General features: G+C 41.7%; 1 protein-coding gene across 1 annotated transcript; it reads right to left on the minus strand.

Annotated features, from left to right (window-relative positions):
- Positions 1-283: 283 nt before the first annotated feature.
- il17ra1a (interleukin 17 receptor A1a) lies at positions 284-14,618 on the minus strand. The gene is made up of 12 exons (XM_041253939.1): positions 13,828-14,618; positions 12,720-12,744; positions 12,425-12,574; positions 10,370-10,494; positions 10,174-10,189; positions 8,832-8,879; positions 8,549-8,700; positions 8,002-8,076; positions 7,242-7,311; positions 5,644-5,787; positions 4,669-4,701; positions 284-2,001 (listed from the first exon to the last, which is right to left on the minus strand). Exons 1-12 carry the CDS (start codon positions 13,936-13,938, stop codon positions 557-559), a joined length of 2,394 nt encoding a protein of 797 aa, XP_041109873.1. The 5' UTR covers positions 13,939-14,618; the 3' UTR covers positions 284-556.
- Positions 14,619-14,968: the final 350 nt, after the last annotated feature.

The raw sequence follows: 14,968 nt of genomic DNA on the forward strand, positions 1-14,968 counted from the left end.
GAATCTCAGCAAAATGAAATTACTAAGGGCAGAATTACAGGGCCACTGTTCAAATCAATGAAGGCCATTAAAACAGTTAAAGATAAAGAGACACACAAGCTCAAACACTGGTGTTAATGACTGAAACAGCATCATCACTCCTCTAGAACTGACATTTACATTCATACCAACAAAGTAAATCTAAAGTAAATGTCAAATGTTTCAATATTTATCAGTTTTTTGTTAAGTATACAGAAAACTACAAAGCGATATGCAATTCAATATGTTAACGTAACATTATTCATCAGGTTTCACTCGACTTCATGAAGCAAAATTAGTTCATTTTGTAGAGTAATGCTAAACTTTTGAATGCAGCTGTAGTAAGTTACAGAAACCTGTGCTTCAAAAGCAAGCATTTCAAACCAAGGTCCCTTTACCGTATTAACACAGTTTACACTGACACGTGGCCCCCCAGTGGTCATCCATGAAAACGATCTGGTATTGCCAGAGGTGGCTCGAGCCCCTAGGCTTTGTATGTATAACTGAAGCACTTGGTAGGAGGCCAGAGTCACTGTGTTCAGCTTGCTGGCAGTGCCAAGGCTGCCAGCCCTGGTGACTGCAGACTGTCCATTAAACACTCCTGCTGCAGTCTCCTCACTTCGGCCATGGGATCACTCTGGGGGTCCGGCCCCAGGGAGCTCCTCGAGATGTAGCCCTGGTCCGACTCGCCCAACTGCCTCTCGTCACTGTGCCCCCGCTGGTCCGGCTCAGAGAGCAGAAAAGGGCCAGGGAGGGCACTATGGGACTGCTGAAGAGCCAGGAGGCTGTGCCACATCTCAGGGGAGAGGTGGCTGGGGGGCTTGAGCTGGACTTCCCCAAGTTCCTCCTCATGCCTCTCCCTCTCCCCCTCCCCCTCCCCCCCAAGCTCCTCCCCAAGCACACTCGGCTCGTTTCTCTCCAGCAGTGCTTGCGTCTGCACCGATAGCTCGGCTCTCAGACAGCTGCCCTCCTCCAGAGCAGAACGACAAACCAGCTCCTGGGTGCAAGAGCTCCCCCTGGCATCCTGGAGGACCGGCTGCGAGGTGAAGACCTGGCAAAGCTCTGGGCTGGAGTGGTGGAGAACTGCTTGGGACAGGACTCCGTGCTTAGCCTCCCCGAGCATGGGGCTCAGAGCCAGCACCCCCGCTGTAGGCTGGGAGAAGATGACCTCGTTGAGGATGCAGGGTGGAGTTGTCTTCTCGTACTGTAGCATGACCTGGTTCATGCAGGTCTCATGAAACTGCCCCGGGATGCTCTCCTCCTCCACAGCGCCCACAAAGGCCTCCTCCTCGCTCTGCAGGCACTCACGTTGAAACCAGTCTGGATGAGCAGCTTGGTGCGCCTGGAAGGCCTCGATGGCGTGGCGCAGTGCCTGACCACTGGGCTTGTGGAAGTACTCGTCCTCAGAGATCCCTGGGACCCGCTTGACCCGGCCCGGCTCATGCTTCTCCTCACCACGGAGCCGGAAGTAGATCTCCTCGAAGTGCTTCATCAGCTTGTACTTTACGGCGATGTGGAAGGGCTCGGGCACGTCCTGCTCGCAGCTCACCCCCTCGAAATACGCAACCACGTACTTCCCGAAGGAGGCTGGCAGCTTGATGTCCGGGAGGAGGAGGTTCAGGGCAGGGGTGAACATGTCTCCCATGGGCGAGAGCACGTCCTGCTTCAGCAGCACCCCCTCCCCCCCCAGCATGGCCTGCCACTTGGCACGGACACCCCGCGAGCAGAGGAGCAGGATCTTGTTGGAGGAGTCTTCCTCGATCTCCTGCTTCCTCCCTGTCAGCCAGGCTAGGTGCCCCAGCTCCCCCATACGCTGAGTGTCCAGCAGGTCGAGCAGCACGCTGGCGCCGCACTCAGCCTGCAGGAAGGCGCTGAACTTCAGTACCACATCCCTGTAGAGCGGGTGGTCCAGAGAGTACAGAATCAGCACCTTCCTCTTCTGGGGGCTCTCCCTGCTGTCTAGGAGGGGGGTTGTCAAGGGATCTGAGGGGAGAAAAAAAAAAAAATGAGTTTAATAGCCCATAAGGAGAAATCAAAGCTGGAATATATCATGTACAATATAACCATGCTAGATCTCCTGCAGGGGTTGGACTCTATCATCAGAATGTAAACTATAACCCAAGCCAAGCACGTCCATGCTAGATCTCCTTTAGTCTGCAATCAGAATGACATAATCAGAATGGCTTTGTGTGACCAGGAAGAACATAGAAACCAAAACACGTAATGGCGGATGAAAACTGAGCTGTGGGACGCTCAGTATATTTATTAAACAAACATAAAAGACACAAAACAAAAGGCGCGTTGGCCAAACAAATAAACAAATAATAAACAGCAACAAAACAAGTATTGTGCTGGTGTATAAACCAGCGAGCTAGAAATTGTTATATTCCTCTTACACAAACTTACGTCTCTCCTCTTACATTCCACCTTGAGCATAGACAGCTGCAGGCTTTTATATTCTGGCCAAGGGGTTAACTAGCTATAGTCTGCACGAGATTAAATAAGGATGCGTGACTGTCAGCTAGTTAAATAATCAGTAGCTGATCAGGCAATCATCCTCACAAGGTTTTTATTTTTAGAAACAATAACCTGGCAGATGGCGTCTCACTAGTCTGGCCAAACAATACATAATAATAAGACAAATAATATCGGGCCATGTAATTGGTGTATTAGTTTTTGTTCTAATTTATTCCACGAACAGACAGTGTGACTGATACTATTCATCGGACGTAGTTTTGCCGTTTGCCCAACAATAAAAATGTTTGGTGGGCCTGTCGTACCTCACACTCAGACAGACCGTCTGCGTTATGTATTAGCCTCTGTTTATCATCCCAAGCTTGCCATCACATTAACACATAAATCAAAACAATAATAAACAAAGGGGCGCTCTGTCATTCACACTCACTATGATACTGCTGTCCTGCATCAAACGGCACAGCACAGCAAGGATAAACACACGTCACAAAGAGTCCACTGACAGCACAGCAACAGCAGTCTGTCTGCAAGCCGCTCTAATGATTCGGAGCTTTAACTCCCGGGAGCATCGCTGAGTGGACTGAGAGACAGCAGGGTCCCGAGCTACTGGAATAGTCTCAGTCAGTCAGGCCAAGAGTGTCCTCATTGAAACCTATTAGCAGCAACTACATTTACTGCAACTAAGCTGATGCCAGGACTTAATGATATGAGCTATGAGGACAGGGTAAAATAACTGCATCTTTTCAGCTGAGAAAAAAAGCAACAGAGGGGACTTGATTAAAGTCTTTAAAATCATAAATGATATTGATAAAGTTAACCCAAGACACAACTTCAAACACAGCACAGAGAAAAGAACAAGAGGGCATGAATGGAAGCAGAGTAGAGTTTAAAAATTAATGGAATAGCCTCCTGGGTGAAGTAGTAGGATCTAAAACACTGGGAACATTTTTAAAAAAGACTAGATTATATTAGATTTCCCCCCCAGTAAGGGAGAATGGTATGCTAACAAGGGACAAGCCTTGATGGGCCAAATGGCCTTTTCTCATTTTCTTACGTTCTTATAACGTCACTGAGAGTGTAGCTCTCGCACTCAGAATAAAACATAATATATTTATATACCACCTTTCATAGTGTTCAGTGACTTGCTCAGGTTCACACAGCGAGTCAGTCAGTAGCAGAGGTGGGATTTGAACCGGTGACCTTCTCATTACAAGCCCTGGACTTTAACCACTGGACCACACTGCCTCCTTAAGAATGTCAATGACAAAGCATTTGAAATGTTTAAACCACAACAGAATCAACGTTAATACCTGGGTTTCGTCTGTTTTTTTTCATTTAGATTGAATGACTTCTAATATGTTTCTAAGTGTTCAGTGGCTACCTCTAATCAAGAGGATTATATACCTTCTCTTGCAGTCTTTGTATGACAGACACAGCAAAGAATGCGTGATATTGAATGCGTGATATTGATTAGAGGCAGCCACCAAACACTTAGAAACACAATACAAGTCAATCAATCTAAATAAAAAAAAAACTGACGAAACCTGATATTAATGCTCTAGAATCTGTTGTGGTTTAAACATTTCAAATGCTTTGTCATTGACATTCTGAGTGTGAGATCTACACTCTCTGGGATATTATAAGAGTAGCTGCTGCTAATAGGTTTCAATGGGGGTATGATTTACAATGTAATTTTAGACAGCAGTGTCCCTGAACTGTGTTTCAGACTGTATTCCGTCTCTCCAGGTACACTTCCACTGGCCCTGGAGTTTCACTGCACTCATTAAGATGGAGAGATGATGAAACGCGAGACCAAAGGTCACGGAAACCCAGAGCTGTATTTACCTTTACTTTTATTTAATGGGTTATACAACCCTTCTGTAAAGTACATAAAAAACAAACCCTGCATGGAAAATGAAGCTGAGAAACAATTACCCTGCCTATAGTAGCTGTCAATTTCCAAGGAAGCCAGAAACAAGAACTCTAATATTATACAACTGAGCTCATCCTGGACACAAATCAGTTTCCAAATTAAATTACATATATACAGCAATAGCAATGGCTCAGGATATATCCCTGTTACAAATTTGCGGATTTATTTATTTATTTTTAAAAATATATTACAGGATATTAACTGAAACAAAACTTGAAAAGAAAATAAAGTGTGTGACTCACTGGTGTCTGCTTCAGACTTCCTATTTTCCGGTTCTGAAACAAGAAGACAAAAACATTGACAGCAAATCAGATCCCTTATAAAAGTTCCTTCTAGTAAAAGCACAGCATGGTGTAATAAAGCACAGAGAGGCCTGGTAAAACACAGCATGTGTAATAAAGCACAGAGAGGCCTGGTAAAGCACAGGCAAGTACTGTTAAGGACAGAGAGTTATGGTAAAGCAAAGGTAAGCATTGTAAAGCAGAGAGGAATGGTAAAGCATATTTAAAAAAACAAACAATGGTAAACTAACCCTTATAAATGTCCCTCATAGTAAATGCACAGCAAAGTGTAATTAATTTGTTTATATACAAGATGCCTTTATCCAAGGCGACTTACAGAGACGAGGGTGTGTGAACGAGGGTGTGTCACACAGTGAGTCAGTAAGTGAGCTGGGATTTGAACCGGGGACCACCTGGTTACAAGCCCCCCCTTTTTTTTAATTTATTTTTTTAATTATTTTTTATTTTCTCCCAATTTGAAATGACCAATTATTATTTATTTATGCTCGGCTCACTGCTACCACCCCTGTGCTGACTCGGGAGCGGCGAAGACGAACACACGCTGTCCTCCGAAGAGTGTACCGTCAGCCGCCCGCTTCTTTACACACTGCGGATTCACCATGCAGCCGCCCAGGAGCTACAGCGTAGGAGGACAACGCAGCTCCTGGGCAGCTAACAGGCAAGCCTGCAGGCGCCCGGCCAGACTACAGGGGTTGCTGGTGCGTGGTGAGCCAAGGACAAAAGTACTGTGCACAATTACCAGGGTAAACTTTTATAAAGGTGTGCAGGAGGCTGCAGGCAGGAGTTCAGTTTCCAAGCCCCTGCTATATTCTGGACGGTGCCAAGGTGTGCGACTGAGTGTGTGTCTCTGTCAGTGCGTTTGTGAGTTGTGGCAGAGCAACTGTTTTAACAACAATAAATAACCCCTTCCCGTACCTGCAGTCTTGTTGCTCTTCCAGGTAATGACACAGCAGCCCACAAAGCCGGCTCCCAGTAATCCCAGTATAGGAATGAGGTAGTACAGCTTCTGCGGGGGGTCCGATGGGTCTGGGGAACCTGGTTCCAGTGCAGAGACGATTACTGTGGAAATATACAGCTTATACACAATACAATACAATGAAATCAATCCAGCTCAAGAATAAGCTAACACAAACAAATCTGTTCCTGATACGACTTGGGAACCAGCATGCACTGTTAAGAAAGAACCAGTCCCCTCACTGTATGACTGGAAAACACAGCTATTTGTTGTCTCTGGGGAATATGTTTGGAGAAAATTTTGCTGCACGGGTTCCAAAGTAATCGAGCAGAATGATTGGCTGTGAACTGGGCAAGTAAAGTTTTAAGGTTTATTTTCCATCTTTAATTCTGGAAGATTATTATTTATTTATTAATTATCAATTTATTTTTTTTTTTTTTCAGAAAGCAGGAAAGCAAACTGTTGTACACCTTACAGCTGGGGAGCTGGTGCTAAAAAAAAAAAAAAAAAAAAAAAAAAAAAAAAAGAAACAAAAGCAACATTCGAACAGTCTAGTAAACGAAATGATCCTTCTTATTCAAAACACCAAATCATGGGTCCCAACCAAACCCCAACTGAAATGACTGCTATGATCCTCTCTACCATCCGGAACCTGTCTATTCTGGAATCCGGCGTGATCTGCAAGTCTTCCTAAAATCAACGCGAATCTAACTGTACTGCCATCCAGCACCAAACCATGAGATTTTTTCTTTTCTAAGTTTATAAAGAAGTATGTTGTACACTTAAGCGCATGTCCTCAGGTGCAGCATGTCTGCACTGCAATCCCTGCTAACATCACATTAAATTACAGAGTATACCTGGACTGTGCTTCTACTGTATGTACTGTAGTGACTTGCACAGTATCTCTGTAAACTGGCACACTGTATATATAAATCACGCACGCATTTCCAGTCCCAAACAATGGCAGATTATTACTGCACATATTATTTAAAACATATTTGTTTAGTAATGACCTGAAATCATTTGCTGCTAAATGTCCTTTAATTATACAGGGTTATAATGAGATAGTAGTGGCAGGGTGTCATATATAAGCCTCCAGTGCTTTTCTTCTAGGTATGTGGATTTCTTATGACCTGTTGTTGATGGCTGAAGCGTAATGCTGGCTCCAGGGATTAGCCTATTTGCGGAATCCCTGGCACATCAGCACACACACAATAGAAAGCAGTCTGGAGGGACAGGTTCAGAATGGATCACAAAACCAGGACCCAGGTCAAAAAGAAGGGTGCCGCAGTATTCTCCTTGAGGAGTTTCCATAACACTGAAAATATGAAGACTGTATCTCAACTGAGAAAGCGGCGACTGCAGATTTGCAAACACATGATCTCTCTTTCCAGTTAAACTCATTTAACACAAGAGATAAGCGGCCCAGTCTTTCTGATTTACACTTCCACAACATCCATAACATTTGCAGTTGGTATTTTAGTTTTCCGGCGGATTCTGGTCCTTTAATTCAACGCCTTTGTAAAATTCCATGTGATCAAGTGTAGGACTGCCTTACCTTTACAGGTATTGAACACTTTCTTCTGTCGAACACAGTCATTGCCGCATCCCACAAAATAGGGCTGAATCTATTGGGAACAAAAGTAAATACATCACTCGTTTATTAATCATCTATGAATAAACACAAACACACACTGCACAAGCACATGAGACAAGGTGAATGTACATACTAATAAACAGAGAATAAAGCAAACAAGTTTGTTTGCTATAATAAATTCATTTCCTTTTTGTCTGTTGTCACGATTACATGAAAGGAGTTTCTTTTTTATTTAGCCACCTAACAGGTTTGTAAACAAACTTCAGATCTGTGTCCTTAACTCGAACCGCTGCTCCCACTTTAATACAGCCAAAAATCTACTTGGTTCTCTTCATCAATTTGGAATGTGCAAATGATAGAAGCATCTGCTGCTTCTTGGTACCTAACCACTTCTTGTGTGGTAGGTAGTTCAAACTCTCTCCAATGGTCTATCTGCAATTAGACCATGTGACCTACTGCACATGTACCAGGATGTAGCACTTTATCTGCATAATAAAATACATTGTTGTCTAGAGCTCAGTGTCTTTCAGGGACATTATTACCACATCCCCATTGGAACCTATCAGCAGCAATGACACTTGCAGTATCACTGAGAGTGTAGCCCTTGCACTCAAAGTCAACGACAAATGTTTAAACCGCAACAGAATCTACATAAACTCTGAACTTGATTAGAGGCAGCCACCCAGCACTTAGAAACACACAGTATATACCATGAACTTACCGTCACATTAAATCGACAACACGTCGCTCTCCAGTCCTTAAGTGAGAATGTTGCGTTTATGGTCTGTCGACTCTCCTATAACAGTACAGAGAAAAAAAGTGTCATGCGAGTTGCTTGATGTCATATCTACAAAGGGATGCATTGTAACTAGTAAATATCGGGGTGATCACAATGCCACAGGGGGTTGGAAACGCTACACATACTTGTGATCTTTTGCTATTAAATTGGGTGACAAATTAAAGCTTGCTTTTATCTGACAGATTCCACAGGAACCCCATTACTTTTTTTACATAGTATATAGTGAATGTGAATTAGATCTGGGCAGTGCCACGTTTCTACCTGCCACTGGGAATGAGGTTCAAATCTGGTCTGAAACCAGCCCTGTCCATTTCCACCTGCAGCAGACAGACTTAGATCAAAGTTGTCTGAATTGGGACTGTCTGTCTGCAGCTGTCAGGAACCATTCTCTGCAGGCGAGGATAGAGGGTCAAAGTGCAGAAACAGAGCTTTCGATGAATTCTGGTACCAGGGAAGACTGAAATAACACCTTGGTAATCTCCTGCCTGTCCGTGTTGCAGATAGCTGACTCATAGCTCTCCAGGAACACCTTGTATCGCTCGGAGTGATCGCCAGTGTCCAACTGCACTGTGGCTTCCAACCCGTCAGTGAAGAAAGCAATGTTGGGCTCCCACAGGCTTCCTGCATATACAAAGTAGCAGCACATTAGATTAGTTCTGCAGTGTTGTTTTCTACAGACTTCTGTACAGCTTTGCAGTGTTTTAGAAATGCTATTCCATTGTTCTCAAGTCCTTCCTGAAAGCTGGACTCACCTCTCAGCTGGCACAGTTTGGTCCTTTTGATGCGGACATCTCTGCATTCTGCTCAAGAGATGTGAAGCAGAATGATTAATAAACTGCACTCATCACAGCTGGATCAGTAACATCAGAGAGCAGGCCATTCACCTTACTTCCACGTCTTACTTCATAATGACAAGCATGCGTGCACCAGGCACTTCCATACCCAGGACTCTGACACTCAATCTTTGAAGGCAAAGAACGCTGTTACCAACTTTTATCACAACTGGCTATGCAGTTCTCTAAATAGAAGTGTTTGTACAGTAGGTACAGATCCCTCCACTATATCCCCGTCACCAACCAATGCTTTAACAGGGGTGGCCAAATCTGGCTCTCCCACTCCTGATCTCTATTCCAACCCCAATTATTTGATTGAACCAATTAAACCTCCATCCAGACCCAGGATTGTGATTGGACAGCCCTGTTTTAATATATTGTTCTTACTGGCTTTATGAACACTATGTTTCAACACTACAGAAAGACTGGAGCCCCCTTTGCTATTGCTTGCATGATTTGATTGCAGCTGCACAGCTGCAGTGAGTTTGAAATACAAGGCAAGTGGTTGCTTTCTGACACTGACTAGGAGGCAGGCAGTGCTTAAAGAGGTTAGAAAAGCCATTAGTTCAAGAGAAGATTCAGATTAGATCAAATGATGTGCCTAATTTTAACATTGAGATTTACATTGAGATTTAACATGGGCCAACATGCCTTTGTAGAGCAGGCATCTCATCTTTGGAACTCATAGCCTTCGAATGTAAAAACAGCCTCTTCACAATACCTTTTTAAATCACTCGGAAATATGTATTTGAAATCTGACCAGGGTTGTTTTATTTTATAACCTAGAATAGAGAAATTCCTGGATTTGTAGTCCTGGTCTCCCTGTATGTTGGTCTCTTACCTGGATGGCCCGGTATCTCTTTAAGGACCTAAACATCATCACCAGAGGTACATCCGACCCAGACCCATCCAACACGTGACTTTGGAGCATGAAGTGAGGACCGAGACGGTGTTTAGATAGGTTTCCTCTTGCTGGTGACCCTTGTTCGTTTGTCTGTTTCAGTATGCGATACTGTACTGAGACGTTACGACTCACATTTTTACCGGTTACACTAATTATTAAAATTATTTTTACTAATATATATATTATATATATATAGATATATATATATAATATATATATATATATTATATATATATATCTGTGTGCGTGTGCTGATATATTGAACAAATCTTTGACTGGGTGAGCAGGGGAAGCAGCATGACTCTTACCGGTACCCCTCTTTGACTGGGGGCGTGGGGGAAGCAGCGTGATTCTTACCGGTACCCCTCTTTGACTGGGGGAGCGAGGGCAGCAGCGTGACTCTTACAGGTGCCCCTCTTTGACTGGGGGAGCAGGGGCAGCAGCGTGACTCTTACAAGTGCCCCTCTTTGACTGGGGGTGCAGGGGAAGCAGCATGACTCTTACAGGTACCCCTCTTTGACTAGGGGAGCGGGGCCAGCAGCATGACTCTTACCGGTGCCCCGTACGCGTTGTTCTGTTTCTTGATTTTGTTTTGGAACTCATACTGGACACACAGTTTTTCGTTGTTGGACAGTTTCAGCACGTGGACGACTGTTCCTTTCAGGTACTGGATGCTTGCTTAAAAAAAAGCAAAGAAAATTATGTGTGTATACATCGAAGAAAAAAACATAACACACGTTAAAAGAAAATCTCTTGGGACTACCCTTATACAAGTTTACTGCAGTATTTTTAGACTCTTCCCTTGGTTATACTGTACTATGCATTTAACATAGTCTACCGTGTTTATTAATATGCTTTACCATACATTGCTGTTCTTTACAATGCTTAGCTAGGTTTACCATGCTTTATTACACGTTGCTGTACTTATACTGTGGGCCACTTACCAGGGTAAAATAACCCTGATACAACATGAAAGAAAGGAGAGGGACTCTGCTGCTTACCAGGATGGATGTGAAACATCATGCATGCATTGCTTTTCTTTGCACAATGTCTTTTTGATGCAGCTCTGTTTTATGAACGAATACAAACACAGTGGATGTTTGACACTGAATATTTTAATTACAGTTTGTTTGAACATTTGTCTGACCACTATGAACTGTTCCATTGATGCTGTATTATAGATCTATACTGCATGTTCTGGAAATATGAACTACTATACTCCAGAAACCCATTGAAATCTCTCAGATTCGACAGAATACCCATGCTGCTTTTCCCGTCTGTGATTACCTAAAACAAATAATTACTGAATAACAGGAAATTTTGGAGAGGAATTTATTTTGGCTTCATTGGTGGTTTTGATTGGATTGCCAGTAATCCTTCCACTAATCAGAATGTGGTATACAGTGAGCGATCCCACCCTCTGACAGACTGGTATGCAGCACAGGTTAAAGAATGCTGGAGAAGGGAAAAATGTTGGATGTCAAAGTGAATATGAGAATGGTAGTGACTGATTAAACCAATTTGCTTGAAAAAATTTAAAGCAGACCGGACATTTCCATCAATGTATTTAGAAAATCTGGAATTTATGATGCGATCAGAAACTCCAAGTAGTGTAACTACACCTGCTGCTGTGGTACCTGTAGGACTGTCTTTATTATGTTAATAAGTTTTGTGTTTTTTTTTTTTTTTTTGTTTGTTTGTTTTTTAAAAGGGAGTAATTAAGTACTGTAACAACCAACATAGTTTATGCCAGAGTTGTTAGAAAGTCTGTAAGAAAATGCTGCAAATTTGCTTTGGATTGTTATTGTCCGTACGTTATGTTAGTGGACCATAGCTGTTTTAAAACTGACAAATGCCTATCGTTAAAGTGTACTGCAGTTAGTAATCCTTTTCAATTACTAGTATCTTACAATCAAGGACCATATAAGAACGATAAATACTGTAACTCATTTTTAGAAGGTCTTCTTTGCTGTTCTCAAAGTTGCCGCAGTGACACTGTAGATGCTACAACGAGTTACTGTAAATGAGATACTGTTTCAGCAGACACATTTTATTAAGTAAACATGTACTTGAGTGTTTAAATTAAAAGTAGAAATACAAAACTGTGGCAATTTTCTTTCTGAAAATACTAACTACAAAACTCCAATTCAAAAACCGTCAAAATCTATCAAGGTAGTAAATCTGCCGAATTTAATACCAGCCAAAATTTACGGTATTGTATTTAACCACCCTAACCCATTAAGTAACACATTAATTTTTCTTTGGAAAAAAAAAAAAATCAGAACACAAGCTGTATTTATGCAATCTGATATATTCTAAATCAATATTTCTTCTCAGGAAAAAAAAATGGAAATCCTTAGCTTTGGCTACAAGCTGCTGCATCCTGTTTTGAGGACAGTCCAGTTAGATGTGTTCCCGTAATCAGAGCAGTGAAATTTCAGTACATATAGTTAAAGAGAAACTTTAAATAACAGGTAAGCGATGCCATTTAAAAATGCTCAAAGAAATGACAAAGTAGCCTGTCCTGAAATGAGGACACTGGCACGGAATGGGTTCCAATCTGTACTGACATGCTGCAACACAGATACTTGAATCACGACTCTATTACCATCTTGAGCTGCTCTCCACTTGATTAGCATGACTGGCACCTGGTCTCCGTGCTCGTCCTCCCTCACCTCCCCCGTCACCTCGATCTCCCCAAAGGGAGCCGACGGGGTCCATCTCTGCTCCCTGATCCAGCTCTCATCCAGACAGTCACCTGCACAGGCAAAAACACATTATGCATGTACTGTACAAGACAGTCACTGGGCACACACACACAAATATTATACATGCACTGTGCAAGACAGACACCTGCACACACACATTACACATGCACTGTGCACTCCACAAGTGGTACTTACTTATCTTGGCAGTACAGTTGAGTTCCTGCAGAAAAGAGGGAAAGAAATTCAATGTTATTTGCAGGTTGCTTTTTTTTTATATATTTTTTTAAATTAGAAGCTTTGACTTGAGTCTTAAGACTCTTAATAGCGTTATAATATTTTACTGGAACTAGTGTTACAACCCGCGTCTATTGCAGTAACATTATCTTGATTGATCTGGCGTGCCCTCAATTTACAGGACTTGTACAGCGATGTTGCTGTAAAATCGACATGCTCCGTGTGTGTGTGTGTGTGTGCTATAGTGAAAGTGCGAAACTAGTGCTTGTATAGAATCACTAAAATTGGCCAGTGGACATGTTAAATACTGAGAAAACGCAAACATTTCATACACTTACTAGGGATAGTATACAACCACTGGAATCTGTTACTGAATCTGTTAAAAGAGACGAAAATATTTCATACTCTCACTAGAGATTGTACTGAATCACTTTCACATGTGTAAATGTCTTTTATTATTATTATTATTATTATTATTTACGTACATAAATTCCATGAACATTTCACATACAATTATAGTTTAAACTGCATTCTCATTTTTGGAACTATGTTATATTTGTGTTTTTTCTGCATTGTATTTCTATTCAATGGGCATTTTACCTGCATCTACAATTTACTGCATTATAATCTGCTTGAAGATTAAGTTGTTCCCCAGGTTTGTTCATTTTGTTTAATAAATAACTGAATACTAAAAGTCTGTATGTTTCTTGTATTTTTGCCTATATTCTGACTTTACTAGCTTATAAGACTCGGTTTAAAAAAACAACATCATTGGTTTGGACTAAACTATGCGTGCTAATGTAAATTCAGTACAGCAGCTCATATACAAACCTACTTTCGTTTTAATTATGTTACTTTGTACGATTTTACACATTTCTATTACTTTCACGAACATGACGGTGAAACTGAATGTGTATCACCAATGATTGTGTACAACAGAGTTCAATTCCACACATCACTAAACTGTTTACCTTTTAAACGTTTGATTTAGTTGTGCAACATTGATGACGACTCGTATCGGTGTGACATATTTAATAGAGGTCTGCTGGAGTACATTAATTCGTCTTACCTTTTGAGTGCAGTTCATTGGTGGCGATTCAATAATCCGAATACATGAGGACAGAGCAACAAATCCGAAGACTGAAACCCACACAAAATGATCCAGGAATAATTTAGACATTTTTTGTTCAAGAGAACGCCACAATAATCCAAGAAATAGTCCCAGTTACCAAAGATAGCAGCGTCTGAATTTGAAAGTGTTTAAGATATTACATCCTGATAGATTCTCGCCGTGTCATTAGATTTATCGGCATTTCTTGGCTGGCGTTCCTTATCTCACGTTTGTAGTTTCTATCCAAATCCGAAAAACAGATACTGACGTCGTGTTCCAGAAACATACATATGTTACGTATTCTGAATATTAAAAAAAAAAAAAAAAACGTCACTTGGCGCAACTACTAATAAAGTGTTATATACCACAAAAAACTTAAGAAATTAATATTACGCTCCTTTGTTTGTTTACTGCGACGCTAAAATAACTTTAAACGCGTTTCCTCTCCTAAAGTGTGGAAATCCCCTGTTTCCTACAATGACTGTCATCAATGTGCTTCCTGGTTTTGCGAAAGTCAGTCAGTATGCAAATTCTGCGTAGGTGGCCAATGTCTCAGAACAGACAAGTCACAAAGGCGAGGTGTTTAAAATAGTTCTTAGACAAACTTAGACATGCTTTGTCGATGGACGTTCTCTGGTAAATTGATCATGGATGTTGACCGTCTGTCAAAACACAAAACGCAATTGTTTTTCGTTTTAAATCACAAAGATTAGATCATTTATTCTGAGTATTCAGACTAGATTCGGAGTGCATGCAGACATGGCAATAATCGCTAATATATAACAGAAAGAGACCGTGCATTTTAAAGAAGTATTCCTAAATCTCATCAGTCATTTGGGTGCTCTGAGTGTGACACTGTGTGCGTACCTAAATTCAACGGTACTCTTGACCGCTGACTCAACAAAAACAGCACTATTGTCACAACACTTCCGGGTATTTAGGAACGCTTCGTTGCATTGCTAAACTAAACAGTAAAATTTAAAATGAGCGATTCTGCATATCGGGCCTCCAGTTTCAGAATCTAAAAAGAATATTACAAAATCTTAAATACAAGTTCTTTTTTTGTTGTTGTATTAACTATAATGCATTACTTAATATT

This window comes from Polyodon spathula, chromosome 7 (genome assembly GCF_017654505.1).
Source record: "Polyodon spathula isolate WHYD16114869_AA chromosome 7, ASM1765450v1, whole genome shotgun sequence".
Lineage (NCBI taxonomy): Eukaryota > Metazoa > Chordata > Actinopteri > Acipenseriformes > Polyodontidae > Polyodon > Polyodon spathula.